General features: G+C 36.7%; 1 protein-coding gene across 5 annotated transcripts in view; it reads right to left on the bottom strand.

Annotated features, from left to right (window-relative positions):
- Positions 1-20,805, bottom strand: part of LOC150108645 (plasminogen receptor (KT)) — a 155,502-nt gene that overhangs the window by 120,342 nt on the left and 14,355 nt on the right. For 3 of the 5 annotated variants that reach the window (XR_016550670.1, XM_090416104.1, XM_090416107.1), the window contains exon 2: positions 6,322-6,409. Coding sequence is in view for 4 of the 5 variants with exons in the window: in XM_090416104.1 (XP_090272230.1) it covers positions 6,322-6,402 (81 nt within the window). In the remaining variant the exon portion in view is untranslated. Of the gene's footprint in view, positions 1-6,321; positions 6,413-20,805 lie in introns of all 5 variants that reach the window. The other 2 variants (XM_090416105.1, XM_090416106.1) reach the window with 1 other exon arrangement.

The raw sequence follows: 20,805 nt of genomic DNA, 5'->3' as shown, positions 1-20,805 counted from the left end.
CGTTCAAATAAAAGTGCGCTTCATCACTCTATAAAATCTGCCACGGCCATACATGCTAAGAATCTGAAAGATAAGTCGATTCGTGTGGTCGCATCACCAAGGCGCAATTCTTTAACATGACTGATTTTATAGTGGTAAAACTTCAACATCTGATGTAAGATTTTCCACACCGTTGTGTATGCGATATCCGTTTGCCGGGATATTGCTCGTGCACTGCTGGTACTCTTCGTCATCGTCTGTTCCACAATAGCAGTTGTAAAATGTTGGTAATTGATTGGTTTGCATCCCCTGCCTACCTGCACTGCTAGAGTTCCAGTAGTTTCAAATCGCCGAATCAGTTTTTGTAAGTGTGTTATGCTAATCAGTCCTTTTCGTAAATTTTTCATACGCCGAAAATCACGAAGACAAGCACTGGCATTATTGTTCCGCTGATAATAGAATTTGACTAACAAAGCACGCTCACGTAAGGTAAGACGCATCGAAAAGCAGTTTGTCTACGAATGATAACAAATCTCACAGGCTTTCCTTTTATTGCATGATCGCTCACAAGAAACGCGATAATGCAAATTAATGTGTTTTACTCAGTAAACAGCGCTAAAATTTCCCCTGTTGGCGACTTTTGGTACTATTTTTTTTTCTTTAAATCGAATCCACATGTTCCACTGTATACATCGACCGAATATTAGTGCGTTTCATCCAATACATAACTCGCTAGACGGTTTTTGAACACTTGACGTTATTTTATAATCACCTGGTATTTTGCATGAAGAATTGCAAATGAAAAAGCTTTGTGCAAAATGGGTGCCACACTTGCTCATAGCAGATCAAAAAAGCACTTGCATGAAAATCTCTGAACAGTGCTCGGAGCGTTTTAACAAGAAAAAAACTGATTTTGTGGGTCAATTTATTACTATGGATGAGACTTGGATTCACCATTACACACCAGAATCCAAACAGAAGTCAAAACAGTGGGCAGAAGCTGGTTGTTTAGCGCCAAAGAAGACAAAGTCTGTTCCATCAGCAGGAAAGGTCATAGCATTGGTGTTTTGGGGTGCTAAAGGCGTTTTGTTTATTAATTATCTTGAAAAGGTTAAAACAATATCTGGGAATATTATTCTGATCTTTTAACCACACCAGATGAAAAAATTCCTGAGAAAAGTACCGGTTGGCAGAAGAAAAAAAATCATCTTTCATCAGGACAATGCACCTGCCCACAAAGGCGTTTTGGCAATGGGAAAATTAAGGGATCTTCACTATGAATTGTTGGAAGATCCACCCTATTCCCCAGATTTGGCACCCTCTGACTTCTATCTCTTCCCAAAACTAAAACTCTTCCTCACTGGGCAGCGTTTTTCTTCGAATCAAGAAGTAATGTGATTGCAGCTGTAGAGGGGAATTTTGCAGATCTTTCTGAGAACCACTACAGGGAAGAGATAATGGCGCTGGAATAAATGTATTAGTCTTAAGGGAGATTATGTTGAAAAATAAAAATAATTTTGAAATTTTAAATTCGTTGTTAGGCCGAGAACTTTTCAGACCACTCTCATATATATATACTATATAGATAGATACTATTTATTTAATTTTTATTTATTTATTTTTTTGACTGTTTTGCTGAAGAATGAAGGTCTAGATTATGGTTAGAATGGGAATTAAGATGATCAATTCCAGTTATTATTATTTCTGTTATTAAGCTGGAAGAGTTTGGATTAGCAGAAAGAAAGCAGTAACCAGATATCATGAAAAGGAAGAGTAGATATCCCTTTGGTACTATTGTAATTATAAAGGACATGAAGCTTAAAAAAAGGATATTTCATAGTAAAGAAAACTTGGATGAAGTTTATAGTCCAAGGTACCAAGAAGACAAACTACATTCAGGGCATGTTTGAAATGTGAGCTGGTTAAACAAATCATGTGGGCATTAGCAGGATGGCAAAGATTTCGCCAGCAAAGGTTGGGGGATTAGTAGAGCCTCTGCAATTAATCACTTACAAAAAGTTAAGCAAGTTTGAGCGTGTTTAATAGTTGGAAGGCAATCAATCATTCACTGCTGATGGCACACTCTCCTTCGACAAGTCTTTGGACTCCGTGGAGGTGTCACGTAATAATAATATCATCATCATCAAATTCCTGCCACATACCCTCAAGGGGTGTACAGGATATGATAATACTACATGAAACATTTACATCATTACTAACTTCCTATCTACAATTTTCCTCCAAATCAGACTGTTAATTGTCAAGACTCCAACATTATCATATCTTATATTTCTATCGTCTAAGGCACATTGTACCATATCAATCCACCTATATCTTGATCTTGCTCTGGGTCGTTTTCCTGCCAACCTGGCAGAGAACACTTGTTTTGCTAATCTTTCCTTGCCCATTCTGTTTAAGTGACTTTACCACCTGAGATTAGCTCTGCTAATACATTCCTGGATGCTGACAATATTAAGTTCTTTCCTAATATCCTCTTTTTAATATGATATTGCCATTGATGCCATCTGCTCACGTCTTTAATCTTTCTCAGGACTTTCGTATCTGCAGTCTCTAGTCTTTGGTCAAGTGTTTTACTTCTGACCCAGCTCTCAGATCCATAAGTTAAAATTGGCTTGAATACCGTCTTGTATACAGCTAATTTAGTGTTCCAACTAATTTCTCTCTTATTCCATATGAATTTATTCAATTGACTTCCTACCATTCCAGCTTTGTTGATTCTGTTGTCTATTTCCATATTTAATTTAACATCTTCACTAAAAATCGTGCCCAAGTAGCTGAAATGTTTTACTTGTTTGACAGATTCTCCGTTCACAATGCAGTTGACATTTTCAACGATTCTGCCTATTTTCTTTGTCGTTGTCTTTTTATTGCTGACCTTCATACCATATCTATTACAAGTTATTCAATTTAGTCAGGGAATCTTGCAGACTTGTAGCAGATTTATTTAGCAGTATAACATCGTCCGCATAAAGCAAAGAGCTGACATTAACATCTCCAATTTTGATATCATGTTTAATACTACTTTCCTTCATAATGTGATCTATATAGATAATGAATAACATAGGGGATAATGTACATCCTTGTCTCACTGCAGATTTAACCTTAAACCATACTCTTGTACGTCCTTCAATTCTAACTGCTGACTTACAACTCAAATACAGACTGAGTATTGCTTGATATAATGCCCCATTGACACCATATAACTGTAGTGTATTGAATAGCTTCTCTCTTGGCACCTTCTCATATGCCTTTTCCAGATCGACAAAACTTAAATACAGATGTTTGTTATATTCCTATGATTTCTCCACTATTTGTCATAAAGTGACAACTCCAATCATCAGGAATTTGCTCCTCTGTCCAGGCCTTCTGAACTATGCTGTGCAGCCACTGTAAGACTTTTATACCACCATGCCTCAGCATTTCTGGTCGAATATCATCTAGTACTGCTGACTTTCCACATTTTAAGAATTTCATGGCTTTTTCTACTTCAAGTATGGATATGTATTCCTGACTGTATGCCTGTTGAGTGTTTTTTACCACTGTACTATCACTGCTTGTTTCATTTAGCAATTTTTCGAAGTAATTATTCCATACTTCAAAGATATCTTTTTCTCTGGTTTTCATGTCACCTTTATCATCTCTAACTTCTTTTACAGCACTCTCTTTCCTTCATTTCTAAGCTTCTTCAACAACCTCCAGAATATTTTGCCACCTACTTGATATCTATTTTCTATGTTCTTGCCAAAGTCCCCGCATGACTTTTGTTTAGCTAGTTTTACAAAGTGTTTAGCTTTCTTACATTTGTCCCTGTATTCTCTAAGAGCACAAGCTGATTTATTTGCCAGGAACTTTTGATATGCTTTCTTTTTTTCCTTCGCCGTCTCTTTAACTTCCTTTGTCCACCATGGAGTTCTGATTTTCTATCCTTGCAGACAACCTCACCACATGGCTCTCTGGCTGAATCAATCAGGGTTTTCTTCAAGTCTTGCCACTGATTCTCCAAGGTTTGGTTCCTGTTCTCAAACTCTTTCATTCTTTCTTCAATAATCTTTGTGTATTTTAGTCTACAGTTCACATCTGAGAGCTGCTCAACTTTTATTTGCTTTAAAACTTTCTTACATGTTATTCTTTTCAATATGAAATTCAATTTTATCCTGCTCAAGACTAAATAGTGATCACTTCCAATTTCAAATCCTCTGTACACTCTGGTGTCCTGCAACAAGAATAAAACATCACTATCAACAATAAAATAGTCAATGAGACTTTTCTTATTCCTTGCCTCTTCTCTCCATTTGAATTTTTATGTTGGAACATGGTGTTAGTAATAACCAATCCATGTCCTGAGCAGAAATCTAACAGGTATTTGCCATTTTTTATTAGATTTGCTCTTTTCTCCAAATTTTCCCAAAATATTTTTGTATGTCTGACAATCATTTCCTACTCTGCTATTTAGATCCCCAACAAGGACGAACTTTTCCTTTTTCATTGTGTCAGTTGCTTTCTCTACAGACTCAAAAAATTCCCCCACTTCTACCTTAGCAGAACCTTCTGTGGGACCATAGGCACAAATAAGTCTGATTGTCCAGTTCCGCATTCTGATATTTGCTCACATCACTCTACTTGAGACTGGCTGCCATTCAAGAAGATTAGCCTCATATTTAGTGTTGAATTCAATGGCTACTCCTTTTTTTCTTGATTGTCATTGCCTGAATATAACATTTTGTATTTATTGCTCAAAAAGATCTCATCAGTTTGTCTTTTTTGTTTCAGTCACCTCTACTATGTTGATCTGGTACTTATCTAATTCCTCAGCTAGCTCCATTTCTTTGCCATTCAGGCTTCTTATGTTGATTGTACCGATCTTTAACTCTGATGATGTTGAGTTGGGGTGTGTTTTCAGATTTGTTCTAGTAGCTCGCTGATCGCCCTGGTTTCCTGATGAAAACAACGGGGGGGGGGGGGGGCCTTGTTTAACTGGGCGACGTCCCAGCCGGCATGAAATTTTGTCATGTTGTACCATCATTTTGTATCTTGGTTTAAGCCAATAAGGATACAATTTGGTCAGATAAATCCCAAATTGCCAGCCCATCCTCATTCGTTCAGTGTCCAGGTAGATACCCAACAGTGTGCACTACGAGAAGGCGAGGATTGGACATTAGGTCAGACGCCATGGTTGGTTCTCTGCATTCCTTTAATGGCTATGTGGAGGTCTCCTCTCAGTTATACAGCTTTGACCCTTAAGCACCCCCATAATATTAATATAATAATTATTAACAATAATAATAATAATTTTCTAGTATTGAAGTAGGGAGATGAATTATTTGAGTTGGATCAATACTAACACAACAAAAATGAGTTCCCTATTAACTTGTTCAACTTAATTCTGAATTGAAGAAAAGGAATAGTTTGAACATTCCCAAATATTTGGGGTTGCAGAAAATTAAGTTGGAGGGCAGGTACACATGCCTCTGAATGCCAGCATGGATGGATATTTGTGAAAGTTCCTGCTTATCAGATGCCTGAAGTGACTTATAAAGGTACCACATTTGGTCTCTAGAGCATGCTTGCAGATTATTTAACTAGATGTCTGTCCAGTATTGATACATTACAGGTACAAAGCATAGTCTACACTAGCAGAAATTTCACACACACACACACACACACACACACACACACACACACACACACACACACACACACACACACACACACACACACACAAAATACTCCAGACATTCAGAATATCCTTATCTTCAATTTTTTTTATATCATTTTTATCATATAAAAATGATATATCGTAAAAAGTACTATAAAAGGGATCTTTGATCCCTTTTATAGTATTTTTACTATAAAAGGGATCAAAAGGGACCTTTACTCTAAAGAAGATATTTACTCTAAAACAATCTTCTCATGACTTTTTGTCATGAGAAGATTTTTGGTAAGCCAGGTTAATAAACATTAGTCCCAATGTAAAAATGGAAAATTAGATGACATGACAGACAAATATCTGGATATGATTATTATTTGATGACACAAATTAATTTAGAGAAGAATTTTTTTTCTATTAGTGCTTATCATATATCAACTTAAGAGATCAGTTTATTTATGGATTATTGCAACAAAGGCCAAAGGTATGTGATATGAGAAATTATAATGCTGAAGTGTTATATTTTGCTTTTCATGGAAGGTGATCCTGTGATTTCTTTACATAAGAATGCATATAATATGAATTAAGTTTAAATCATCGCAACACCTGTAGTAAAATTTAGTCAGAAATATGTGTGCATAAATATAGAAAACAATGATATATTAAAATCCTACCTGAACTTTTTGTAACTGCATCATAAAATCTTCACTTTTTTTTGTATTATCTTCTAACGCTTTGCTCATAAAGGATCCCATGGGGAATCTGCTGAAAATACAATTTTCTGAAATTAGCCTGTCCTAAGGCAACCAACACAATTAAGGATACTATATAATATATATAATATGAATATAACAGTCAATCATTTATAATGCAGTTACTAGTGGTAACTTCAGAAGTTCACTATAAATTTCTGATGAAGAATCAGGAATATCATGCATGAAGATATAAAGCTTTTATCAGATGCGATGTAAAGATTACTAACTTAGGACAATACTTCAATTTTCTCAATAGAAGTTCACTTTTCTGACTCAAAGACAGCATTATATACTTGATGTACTTGCCATATTCTTAGCAAGAGAAAGTTGTGAAGTATTGTCAGAAGAGATGTATGTGTATATACGAGATGGTATCAAAAAGTTTCGAGACTAGCTCTGTTTACGAGAAATTACTTTATTTATCTATGTTTACATACTATCACCTTCAAAATAGTCCCTTACAGCGCTCCCAACGTTCTTGCCACTTCTGGAATCTGTCCTGGAAGTCTTCTTTTCGAAGCATGTCAAGCACATTCTGCGATTCGCGCTGGATCTCTGCAATGGTGACCTTCGAGCTGGATCTTCATTTTCGGGAAGAGGGCGAAGTCTGCAGGAGGCACATCTGGCAAGTAGTGTAGGTGCAGAAGTGAGATCATGTTATTTCTGGCAAGAAACTCACATGCGAGGAGAGGAGCTCAATGACAGGATGCATTGTTGTCGTGGAGCATCCAGTTTTTCGCACACCACAGATCTGGTCACTTTTGCCGAATGTCCTCCCTCAGACGCCTTAAAACCTGGCAGTAGAACTCGCTATTGACGGTCTGGCCCCTGAGGACAAATTCTCGATGCACAATGCCGTGAATGTCAAAAAAGATGATGAGCATGCACTTGGTCGAGCTGTGGACCTGCCTCGCATTTTTCGGTCGTGGAGATGATGGGCTCTTCCACCGTGAAGACCGTTTGCAAGGCAAGACAAATGCCTTGGTATTTGCCATTAGAAAAAACAGATGCTCAACTGCACACCAGAAAATCAAACAACTCCAACCAACCTGCCAACATACCTGACCTCTTCTTAACAAGTTCCCCTTCTAAATATACTGTGGATGTCAGTTCTCCTCTTGGTAACTCATACAAGTCTCCTAATGCTATGAAACAACCTTTACCCAACAATTCTCAGTCTTGTATCATTTGACAGTATAAGAGTAGCAAATGGGATGCCCTCCATGAATTTTACTCCTCATTTCCATGGTCTGAACACTGCTTCTGAGAAAACTGAAGTTTGCCATCAGCTCACTTCTGTTTTCTAAATCCAAACACCTGCTCAGACTGAATAACAAAGATCATCCTAACAGGAATAAAGGCCTTCATCCCTAATTCCACCCAAAATTCTCGACTGCTATTCAAGCCTTAGTTCTCAAATAAGTGTGCTAATGCAGTAAAATACCAAAAGTAGCTAAGACCAAAATTCCAGCTTTACACTCTGCTTATGTTGCAGCTTGAAATAGCTGTGTGGGGAAAAAAAAAATTGACAAATCCAAATCAGATTTTGAAAGGGTCATATGATGCAAACTCACCTTCAGTCCATAAGGTTGTTGAACCTTCTGGTCCTTGCCAAGGCCATTAGGTGCAACTTTTCCCAATTCATGTTTCCATCACCTCAAATTCTGATGGTACTATAGAGTAGCATCATCCAAAGACAAAGCCAACTTACTTCCAATTTTCCTACACCAATGACAAGACAAAGTTCTTCCCCACTTTATCATGAATTACTCACTCCATCAGAAGGATGTGAGGATAAATATCAGGATTTTATTGAGAAGAGTGATGTGATGTTGTTACAAGATGATTTAAATATGTTGGTACTTGAGCTGAAGAATATGGAATGTCACTTCAATGTTGCTGAGTGCAAAGTTATGCACTTTGACTAGAGAAGATGAAATGAGGTTTATCACATTAGAGAAACTCTGCTCCAGGAGGCAAGGGATCTGTGGATCTTGGTAGACAGGTATTAAAACCCAGTCAACAGGGTTAGAAAACCCTTATGACTAAGTTTTCACAAGAAGTCAAAACCTGTGGTGTAAATAAATTTTGCACAGAGAGGCCTCTTATAAGAGCCAGCATAAAAAGCAAAGTGAAGCAAATAATGAGAGCAAAAAAAAGGACAGAAGAAGAGCTAATCCAGGCAGATGTAAGAGCAGTACAGGCTGGCAGTGGGGGGGGACACAAGAGGGTAAACTTTGTTCTTCCAAGCAGTCCATTATAATGGACTGCTTGGAAGAACTAACCTGCAGCAACATAGTCTAACTTGTCTGTTTTAGAATGAAAAATTGGAGTTTTCAGCCAATGTGTTTCTATACATTTGGAAGTGTGGTAACACAAGAGAACGTCTATTAAACAGTGATGCAGTGTGTGTGTTGTTTTTGCATCTGTTTTACTAAAAACGTAGTAAAAGCTGTGCAGCTGAACTTTATGTGTCTCTATCAGTAATTACACAGCCCTGCAAAATTCGAGTCATGAAAAGTTGTCTGGAAACTATTAAATGTTTCCGATTTATTTTTGACTGCTGATTTCAAATATCTCTTCCATTTTTCTCCATCACGTAAGGATTTTTCACAAAATGGATCTCAATATTATAGTAAAATAGCTTTAAAACACATTATATTAAGTAAAATAACAGTATTTAAAATTTTCTGTGAACATTTTTGGAATGAAAGTATTGTAAAAAAAATTTTAATTAAAGTAATTAAAGATTAATCTTTAGTACATACTTTATATTTTGTTATGATGTCTTTTTCTTTTTCCTTCAAATCTTCTTTTTGAGCATTTTCTGTGAAATTCTTTTCAGGTCCTGCCTTCATGTTGACATTCCACCTGCCCTGATACCTCCTTTCCATCTCCTTGATGTCTTGATGAAATAGCTCTCTGCTGACAGTTCCCAGATACTCAGGAAAGTAGTCTACATGAGAATTGAGAAAGTGCACTTTTAAGCTCACGGAGCATCCCAAATCCCTGAATTTCTGTAGCATGTTTTCCAGAATCATTTTATAGTTGGGGTCCTTGTGGTTTCCTAAAAATTTGGTCACTGCCTCTTTCAAAGCTTTTCACACTTTTTTTTTCAACAGATGCCGTTTTTTTCTTCAAACAGTTTATCTTTCATAAGTTTCTGATGTCCGGACCGATAAAAATACCTTCTTTTGTATATTGTATTTGGTCACTTCTTCAAAATTGAACTAAAATTTTATATTGGCTTTATTAGTTGACTAGATATTTGAAAAATATATAAGAATTGTCTACAAGTTTCACCAGCATTACTGCCTGGTTTCTTCAGGACATGTGTAATGCTACATGGAACTAACGTTTACTAGTAAAAAAGAAGAATGGAGTAACACAGTCAAATAAATTTAAACAGCGAGTAACATCATAAGCATGGGACGTGGTGTATCAGTCATTGTTTATGGAGCACGTTATATAGTTTTTGGCGTAATGAAATTCTGGTAAGCTGAGCAAACTTATTAGGCTTTTCCAATGTCTTTCAGAATCATTCCTTGATTTCTGTTTCGATTTTCTGCAGAGAAGAGTACAACGGCAGCTTCTTTGGAGTTTCTACATTGAAAATCCTCTTCTATATAGGACATGGAGCTTTTATCCCAATCGATGGTGTGGTTAAAGATCGAGAAGTGATGGGCTAATCCTGAAGTATCTGTTCTGTTGTTGTTCACGTCTCCTACATGTTCTTTTATTCGAATTTCCAGGCTTCTCGATGTTTGCCCTATATAATTTAATCCACAGGAACATGGAATATTGTATACACCTGCGTATTTGAAGAAGGCATTAATGTCCTTTGGTGATCTTAAAATATGAAATATTGTCTTGACAAGTTTGAGAGCAACTCTGACGTTGAAAGACTCAAAGAGTTTGGCAATTTTTGTTGACACTGAGCCTGCATAAGGGATGACGATGGACGATATATATTGCATGACAGAAGGTTGCTGTTGTGGAGGGTTTGTATGAAGAATCTTTTTGATTATATTTCTTGGGTAATCGTTGTTTACTAGGGTCTGAGATATGAGAGTGAGTTTATCAAGGAGATCTTTTTCTTCTGAGATAATGTTGGTCACTCTATTCTTAAGCATATGTATTATGCTGAGTTTCTGTGCAATATGGCGAGTCGATTTGAAGTGCAGGTAACATCCAGTGTGTGTTGGTTTTCGATAGATTGTGAGCTGGATTTGTCCATCCTATTGTTTCTTGATTAGTGTATCTAGAAAAAGAAAAGGCAATTGGCTATTCTTTTCAAGCTCTAACGTGAACTGTATTTTTTGGTGGAAGGAATTTATTTTTGTCAGAAATTCAAATAAGGTTGTTTCTGTGCCTCTCCAAATTATGAAAACATCATCTACATATCACCACCAAACCAACGGCTTTGGGTTTAATTTGGAAAGGATGTCAGCTTCCAGTTTTTCCATGAACAGATCAGCACAGGGAGGTGATAAAGGACTGTCCATGATTAAGCCATCAAGTTGTTCATATAATGTGTCATTGTTGTGTCGCTTTCTTCTATCACAACTATTCTTTGTCTTTGTGTTATATCTCCGTTATACTCTCAATCGGGTATCATGTGGTACCTTTGAGGGACAATGGAATTTCCTCGTGATCGAGGCAACACCAGAATATCAGAGTGTCTGAGATTTACCTCTCGTAAAACGCCAAGAAAATTTATTTCTTTCGCTGCGCCACTTAGCGCTATTAGATTAGTAATATTAACAATCAAGAGGCAATCTCAGGACAGTACTTAAATGATGTCTAGCAACTCTGCAGACGTAGCCAAACTTTACCTTTTTCTAATGTCCCGCATAGGTTCGTAATATTTTATAAGAGGTGCATCGGATTCCAGAAATCACAGAAAGTCTTTGTTAGAATCCAAAGCATGGTTTATTATATATCAAAAGTTGGTACACTCAATATCATTAGTTTAAATCCCATCTTAAGGGAGTTCCAGACAGAGTTTAAAATATTCAAATACTACTAATATACTTATGACAGATTATGCAGTAGCTTTTTAAAGTAAGAATTATATTAACACTCTCAAATGCATTAGTCATGTATTATTATTATAGTCTTACCAAAACTCAGTAGTTCTGTCAGACTACACAAGATAATATTGATATCTTTCACAATCTCTTTATAATTTATCAATTCTTTGCTCTAAACATATTCGTAGCTTCTTTAAATATATTAAAGAAGGTTCTATATTGCATCATTGGTCTACAGGAAACTGGCCCTCTGTGGACTGCCGGGCTTGCTTCTTCCGCGGAGAATACGGCCACCGAGTCCTGCAACTGCCTTAATTGGGATCCTCCGGTATGGAGGCACTGCCACCCTTCACCACCGCGAGAGACGAACACCAGGAGATACAGGAACAAAAAGCCTCTCAGGGTTGTATGACCAGTATATTTCCCTCTTTTCTTCTCGGCGTGTCGCACTTTTCGATGTCCAGCCAACTCTCACGTGCTCTTACGTCACGGCGTCCAGCCTCTCCCTCACTATCGCATGTGCGCTGACTTCACGCTGTTTGCTTGGGGCGAGCCGCTCCCTCACGTCACGGCTCCGTGACCTTTCGACTTCACTCCCCCCAACTGTTGAATTTGTGCTTACATTCTATAATTCTTTTATACATGTTATTTTATAATGCTCTGCTAATTTACACTTTCAATATTAATTTAACCTCATTCGTTAATGGCACAAAATACATACTTATTTAACTTCTCATAAATGAACATGCTTGATATATATATATATACATAGCAATTATTTTATACTTAGAGGCAATTTAATGTATTTATCTCCTTTTTTTGTTTGGAAACGCATGTTAGATTGTGATAAGATAGGAGTTCCTAAAATTCCACTCTATCACAATCCAACATAGGCCTCCCCTTCCAATTAAAAATTTTCTAAAATTTTTCTCCCTCTCAAGTGTTCCTCCTCACTGTTCTAAAAGGGGGGGGGGGGGGCTCTCTTTGAATGGCATCTCATACCTTCATGTTGTGGGTTTCGTTAATTCTTGAAAAAACGTGTGCCCCTGTGATAGTTTGCATTCTTACTTAGTCTACTAATATGATCTATCTCCTGGGATTTCTCTCTCTCACTCACTTCGATTTTTGGTCCATCCCCTTTCAACCTTTTAGAGGTGTTCTGTTCGTCAAAAAATTGTCTAGTGAACTGGAGGCATCTAGTCCTGACAAGTTCTTTATCAGGATGGGGACTAGGCTCTCTCATTTTCCTCCTTTTCTTTTTCCTAACTCTACCGTGACTTACTCTTGGAACATTAGGCCTAAATGTGTCTATTTCTAAGCTCCCAGTGCCAACTGAATTTCCCTGTGAAGTTCGTGCTACCAAGGATACTTGATTCACATGAGGGCTTGTCTCTGCTGACAAAGTGTGCTCCTTCATGCTTAAGTAGTCATCTATTAACTCACCTGTAGATTTATCAACCTGGGTTTTAAGGCTCCCCTTAAAAGATCCTATTCTTGGTGAGTTCCATCCGTTATTATGCAATTTTGATTCAGTTCCTTTGTTTATGCTTTGCCTTCTTCCAAGGAGATATACTTCTTTCCTCGCATAATCACACTTGAAGTTGTATCTCATTAAAAAATCATTGCCCAGAATCAGCTTTATGTGTGGGAAAGAAGATCCTGACAAGACCAGAAACTCATGCCAAACACACATTCTGAACTCAGGCAGATACACTTCAAGATTTACTGATTTAGATGCACGAGATGCTGAGGCTGTGCACCCAAATATTCTCACGGATTGTTTGAGGTAAGTGATCTTGTCCTTAATATAGGGTTATAACCTTTTAAAATAGTCTTCAGAAATGATGGAGGTTTGCGCTCCAGTGTCAAGTAGGGCATTGCAATGTTCTCCAAGCACACTGGTCTTCACCATCATTTCATATGACTGCCCTCTTATCCCTTGTCCCTTCTTCCAAGTTCTATTAGTATATGTATGAGATCTAAGTTCTTCTTCATGACCTCTATTAAAGCGTCCTCTGCCTTTGAAACAATTGCGAGCTATGTGCCCAATTCTGTCGTACCTATAACACCTGGGAGGCTCTCTCTCTTCCATTTCCTTGATCAGTGACCCTGTGACCTGATGGTAGTACTAACTTTTCTTGGGAGGTAATAGCTGTAATTTTTTCCATGACTTCGTCCATTAGGTCAAGAAGGGGCCTTTGTAGCCTCTCGACCTCTTCTTTAATTAAACTTTTAGTTTCGTCCGCCTCAGAATTATTTGGTTCTGGGCCCTTCACTGATAATGTCTCTAATTTTTTCATTACTTCGTTCAATTGCTCCATGACAGGTTTCTGGAGAAGTTCCACTTCCTGTTTTACTATAGCCCTGATCTTACAAGTCTCAGGCAGGATTTCAGTCAACTTATTCACTGTCTCACTATTATTGCCCTCGTTTCCTTTTCTTTTCTTGGTTCATTATTGGGCAGCATCCTTGCTCAACCAAGTTTACAAGATCGGCAGCAGAAGTGGGATGTATGTCAGCAAGTATCTGCTCCCTTTCCTTAACTGCTCTGTAGCATTCATCCAAGTTAGTCACCTTTTTGTTGAAGGTAGTTTCTTTAAATTCCTGTCTTACTCCTTGCCTGAATTGCTGGAAAACGGCCCAGTCCAAATGAGGTTTCTCTTCATTGTGGACACCATTAGTAATCACTCTCCCTGTCCTTCTGAGTGCACCTCTGGAGTTTCCATAAATTAGGCCCCAAATTTCCTAGTTTAGAGAATTGGGAAATTAGGACTGTTTTAAACTTTGAATACTCCAGGGTCTCTTTTAGAATGGGAGAGGAGTATAGGAAGGTTTTTGCCTTCCCTATCAGTTTACTTCAGAGCAAGACCAGTAACTGAAAGTCAGTCCATCTTTTCTTGGTTCTTCTATGTATGTAAAAAACGAAATGACATCATCATAATCTTCGCCTGAGAACTGGGGGAACACTTGTTGGGGGTTAATGCATCTAAAAAACTCGTTGTCCTCCATTATTGAGCTACTCGAAGGGTTAGACATATTTGTCTCTAAGTTTACACAAATATTAAATCAACCTTTGCCCTTCTTAAGAATTTCTGTTTGGAATCCGAAACCTGCTTACTGTGTTTTATATAAAGTACTTATTTCAGTTACATAAACCACATCCTGTCGGCTGACTGCGCCATTTATGTTGTGTTGCTTTCTTCTATCACAACTATTCTTTGTCTTTGCGTTATATCTCCGTTATACTCTCAATCGGGTATCACGTGGTACCTTTGAGGGACAATGGAATTTCCTCGTGATCGAGGCAACACCAGAATATCAGAGTGTCTGAGATTTATCTCTCGTAAAACGACAAGAAATTTCTTTCGCTGCGCCACTTAGCGCTATTAGATTAGTAATATTAACAATCAAGAGGCAATCTCAGGACAGTACTTAAATGATGCCTAGCAACTCTGCAGACGTGGCCAAACTTTACCTTTTTCTAATGTCCCGCATAGGTTCGTAATATTTTATAAGAGGTGCATCAGATTCCAGAAATCACAGAAAGTCTTTGTTAGAATCAAAAGCATGGTTTATTATATATCAAAAGTTGGTACACTCAATATCATTAGTTTAAATCCCATCTTAAGGGAGTTCCAGACAGAGTTTAAAATATTCAAATACTACTAATATACTTATGACAGATTATGCAGTAGCTTTCTAAAGTAATAATTATATTAACATTCTCAAATGCATTAGTCATGTATTATTATTATAGTCTTACCAAAACTCAGTAGTTCTGTCAGACTACACAAGATAACATTCATATCTTTCACAATCTCTTTATAATTTATCAATTCTTTACTCTAAACATATTCGTAGCTTCTTTAAATATATTAAAGAAGGTTCTATATTGCATCATTGGTCTACAGGAAACTGGCCATCTGTGGACTGCCGGGCTTGCTTCTTCCACGGAGAATACGGCCGCCAAGTCCTGCAACTGCCTTAATCGGGATCCTCCGGTATGGAGGCACTGCCACCCTTCACCACCGCGAGAGACGAACACCAGGAGATCCAGGAACAAAAAGCCTTTCAGGGTTGTATGACCCTTATATTTCCCTCTTTTCTTCTCAGCGTATCTCGCACTTTTCGATGTCCAGCCAACTCTCACGTGCTCTTACGTCATTGCGTCCAGCCTCTCCCACGCTATCGCACGTGCGCTGACGTCAAGCTGTTTGCTTGGGGCGAGCCAATCCCTCACGTCACGGCTCCGTGACCTTTGGACTCCACTCCCCCCCCCAACTGTTGAATTTGTGCTTACATTCTATAATTCTTTTATACATGTTATTTTATAATGCTCTGCTAATGTTTTACACTTTCAATATTAATTTAACCTCATTCGTTAATGGCACAAAATACATACTTATTTAACCTCTCATAAAAGAACATGCTTGATATATATATACATAGCAATTATTTTATACTTAGAGGCAATTTAGTGTATTTATCTCCCTTTTTTTGTTTGGAAATGCATGTTAGATTGTGATAAGATAGGAGTTCCTAAAATTCCACTCTATCACAATCCAACATCATTCACTTTGAAAAAATTAGATTTGAGGCAATGATGAAAAAGCTGAGCGCTGTCATGTTGATAGAGATTGTCTAGGATATTGATAACTTCTTCAACAGGTAAATTGGGGAAAAAAAAGTGAGAACAAATGAAAAAAAAACTCAAATTAAAAAATTTGACAGACTTTATGAGAGAAAATACAACTCAAGACCAAGTCGCCCTGATGAAAAAGTTATTTTCAATCTTTCTGACCATACATTATCAAAATCAGAAGCCGACATATTAAAGAAAGGTTTCAAACTTCGCTATCACTCCAGACCACATTCCAAAGATTGATATTATCAGCAACATAGAAAAAGCATTCTCTTCATTTCCAGAAAGAATAGCAAATGATATCCAATTAAAAAGCACTATTATCCTTTCAACTTCAAAACCACCAAAACTCAATATAACTCCTCTCGAAAAGCGAGCTCTCTCAAACCTAAAAAAAGAACAAAATATAAGCATCCTAAAGGCAGACAAAGGCAACTCGATGGTCATCATGAACACCAAAGACTACATAACCAAGTTCACCGAGTTATTTTCAGACATGTCAACCTATTGCATATTAGATTTCGAACCAACTTTAAAAAATCAAAAAGAGACTAATAACCTATTACGGAACATGACAAGTTGGTCCTTAGACTTACAATGAAGTCTGAAATCTCTACACCCACTGACGCCACACTTATATATGGTGCCCCAAAAGTGCACAAAATTGGAGTTCGCTCTGCCCGATCATCAATGAAAGAAATTCTCCTACATATCTATTAGCTAAACATCTAGCCCGTCTATTGAAAGGAAATATAAAAAAATCAGATTCATTCATAAAGAATTCTAATCATTTCACTGAAAAATTAAAAGGCATCTCCATCTTAAAAACAGACATCCTCGCAAGCTTAGATGTTGTTTCGTTATTTACCAATAAATCTTATAACTAATTTATATAAATATTATAATATTTACGCTATTTACTAATGTAAATTGATAACTTCTTCAACATACCTGTTGAAGAAGTTATCAATATCCTAGACAATTTCTATCCACATGACATAGCTCAGCTTTTTCGTCATTGCCTCAAATCTAATTTTTTCACACATTATATGAACAACTTGATGGTTTAGCCATCAGCAGTCCCTTATCACTTCCCTGTGCACTGATCTGTTCATGGAAAAACTGGAAGCTGACATCCTTTCCAAATTAAACCCAAAGCCGCTTGGTTTGGTGGAGATATGTAGATGATGTTTTCATAATTTGGAGAGGCACAGAAACAACCTTATTTGAATTTCTGACAAAAATAAATTCCTTCCACCAAAAAATACAGTTCACGTTAGAGCTTGAAAAGAATAGCTAACTGCCTTTTCTAGATACACTAATCAAACAATAGGATGGACAAATCCAGCTCACAATCTATCGAAAATCAACACACACTGGATGTTACCTGCACTTCAAATCGACTCGCCATATTGCACAGAAACTCAGCATAATACATATGCTTAAGAATAGAGTGACCAACATTATCTCAGAAGAAAAAGATCTCCTTGATAAACTCACTCTCATATCTCAGACCCTAGTAAACAACGATTACCCAAGAAATATAATCAAAAAGATTCTTCATACAAACCCTCCACAACAGCAACCTTCTGTCATGCAATATATATCGTCCATCGTCATCCCTTATGCAGGCTCAGTGTCAACAAAAATTGCCAAACTCTTTGAGTCTTTCAACGTCAGAGTTGCTCTCAAACCTGTTAAGACAATATGTCATATTTTAAGATCACCAAAGGACATTAATACCTTCTTCAAATACGCAGGTGTATACAACATTCCATGTTCCTGTGGATTAAATTACATAGGGCAAACATCGAGAAGCCTGGAAATTCGAATAAAAGAACATGTAGGAGACGTGAACAACAACAGAACAGATACTTCAGGATTAGCCCATCACTTCTCGATCTCTAACCACACTATTGATTGGGATAAAAGCTCCATGCCCTAATATAGAAGAGGATTTTCGGTGTAGAAATTTCAAAGAAGCCGTTGTACTCCGTTCTGGAGAAAATCTAAACAGAAATCAAGGAATGATTCTGAAAGACATTCGAAAAGCCTAATAAGTTTGCTCAGCTTACCAGAATTTCATTTTGCCAAAAAGTATAGAACACTCTCTATAAACAATGACTGATATGCCACGTCCCATGCTTATGATGTTACGCACCATTTTAATTTATTTGACTGTGTTCTTTTTTATTAGTAAATGTTAGTTCCATGTACCATTACACATGTCCTGAAGAAGCCAGACAGTAATGCTAGTGAAACTTGTAGACAATTCTTATATATTTTTCAAATATCTGGTCAACTAATAAAGCCAATATAAAATTTCAGTTCAAACATACCTTCTTTCAATTTTGCTGTAGATAATCCAGGAAATTTTGCACAGATGTGACTCTTTCTGGATATTCCTTCTTGATCCAATGCTGCTCTCAATCTCGGCTGTCCTACTCGCACAAAAAGCACAAGTATTTGGCATATCCTCTTTGTTATGTGAATTTTTGCAACCGCTTGAAGCCATTACAAACATCAGTAAAAACACAGTTAAACGAATTTTAATAAATGATATCAATGCTATTACACGACACTACGTAAAAACATTAAAAAACCGCAAACACATTAAATTAAATCTTCACACTAACTTAGAATATATGCCACCTTTCAGAAATATGATAACCTCAGTAGTCAACGACTAAAGTTCAACTAAAGAATCACACAAGAAAATGTGTCTGCGACAACAGGAAAGTCATCTGTTATCTTGACGAATCAGATTCAAAGTAGCCACCTGCACTTTTATCTGCATTCTTTCCTCCCTCTGCTATCTTAAGAATGAGAAGTTTCATGGAAATTTCTTTATTTACCATAAAAAGGCACTTCAAAAAACTTATACAACTAATTAGTTGTAAATAAAGGAGAATGAAAATAAATACCAATGTGCTGAATTTAAATCCAAATACTACTAATAAAAATGATAAAATTAGAAATTGGGTAAAATTGGTGGGTGATGGAATTTTATTACTATTTTTTCTGAACTTAGCAACTAAAAATCTATAAGAATCAATTATTACTTCTCAGACAACTTTTCCATCGCAGGCCTGTGTTATTAGATAGGCAAAAAATTATTTAGACTATAAGTGTCTAAAAAGGCAAACTGCTATTAAAGGAATTAAGTATTAAATCAATTTTTGTTTTGTCACGAGAAATTCATATGCAAATAGTTCATAAATATTTAAAAAGGTGATTGTCTTATACAGTTGCTATGTACTCATTAAATTGTTAAATAGCTTTGAGTCTTTTCCTGAATCTAAAGGTACACCTCAATGCCAAATATTTCAGAACAGGAGTACACCTCCTAACAAATTAATCAGGATGTCAACTTCATGTTCCTACCACTTTGCTCACTAATGTGGGATGTGTGCTTCTTTCCCCCACCCCACATCACCAATAAGGGTCATAACAATAAGGAACTGAAGTTCAGGGGACATACTGCAAAAGTTGTAAAGGTTATCCAGAAAATTGCTGCTATAATGAAAAGAACTAGGATAAGTACAGATAAAGAGGTAATAGCTGCTTACCTCCTAAATTACTAGACAAGACCTACCCTTCCCAAAACCATGTTGTCCCCTTATAGAGTATCATATTCTTATCCACTCAGTCCTGAATTCTGTCTTTCGCCAAATTCTCCAATATCTTAACTACCACTCCTGAGATGCTAATTGGCCTATAATTTGCTACTTCTGTCTAAGAACCTCCTTGATTAAATGGGACTATTTTGCCTTCTTTCCACTTCAATGGCACCTTCCCACTGCTGAGGCTTAAATTAAAGAACTTGGTCAGAGAAGCTGATAATTCATTTGTATATTTTTATAATACATGTGCTGATATGCCATTTCATCCTATGGCTGTGTTTGAAATGAGGTTCTGCAATATTTTAAGCACCTCCATTTCTCCAACCTGTATTCTCCAATCAGTCAATGCCATATCTGGCACTGTAACATTAGCACTTAGAGGGTATAACATATAATTACAGTAGTATCTCGCTAATCCGAACTGCGGTTTGAAAGAAAAATAAGTTTTATTTATTACGTATTATTATTTTGTGTGCTATTATTTTTATTTAATAATTATTATTTTAACTATTATTATTTATTTTATTATTATTACAGTAAAGTATATATTTTTTTTCATACCGTCAATTGTATGGTTACACTGTAGGCCTATTTTGATTTATCGTGTATTCACGTTTGCTTTTTTATACTATACAGTACGTACTATATTGTCGGCATGAATCACCACTGTCGAGTGTCATGGAAAAAACTGTGGCCTTCTAGAATTTACGAGAGTGATACACAAAAAGTGGATATTCAAAACGGGCATAATTTGGTTAAAAATATAAATCCAGATGTTGAAATTTCACAAACAGATTGTACGGAATGGATTACAGGTAGAACTGAAAGTGAATTCGAAATCAAATCAGATGCTTAAATTATAAATATGACGCTACAGAATGAATTAGCAGACGGTGATGACGATAAAGAACTCTAAAAAAAAAAGCAAAACATGAAAAAGCAGTTGACAGTTTTAATATGTGTATAGAATGGGCTAAGCAGAATGATACGCCATTCCACAAAATTTTATTGCTAATGCAGCTCCGAGAAGAAGCATTCGAAAAAAGTTTAGCTTCCAAGAAGTAAAAGAAAATCGGTGACTTTTTTAAAAAGAAATAAAAAAAAA

This window comes from Typopeltis vanoorti, chromosome 3 (genome assembly GCF_054136105.1).
Source record: "Typopeltis vanoorti isolate ZY-2024b chromosome 3, IOZ_Tvanoo_1.0, whole genome shotgun sequence".
NCBI lineage: Eukaryota > Metazoa > Arthropoda > Arachnida > Uropygi > Thelyphonidae > Typopeltis > Typopeltis vanoorti.
The sequence above is the reverse complement of the archived record's forward strand: the minus strand, read 5'-3'. Positions and strand labels throughout refer to the sequence as shown.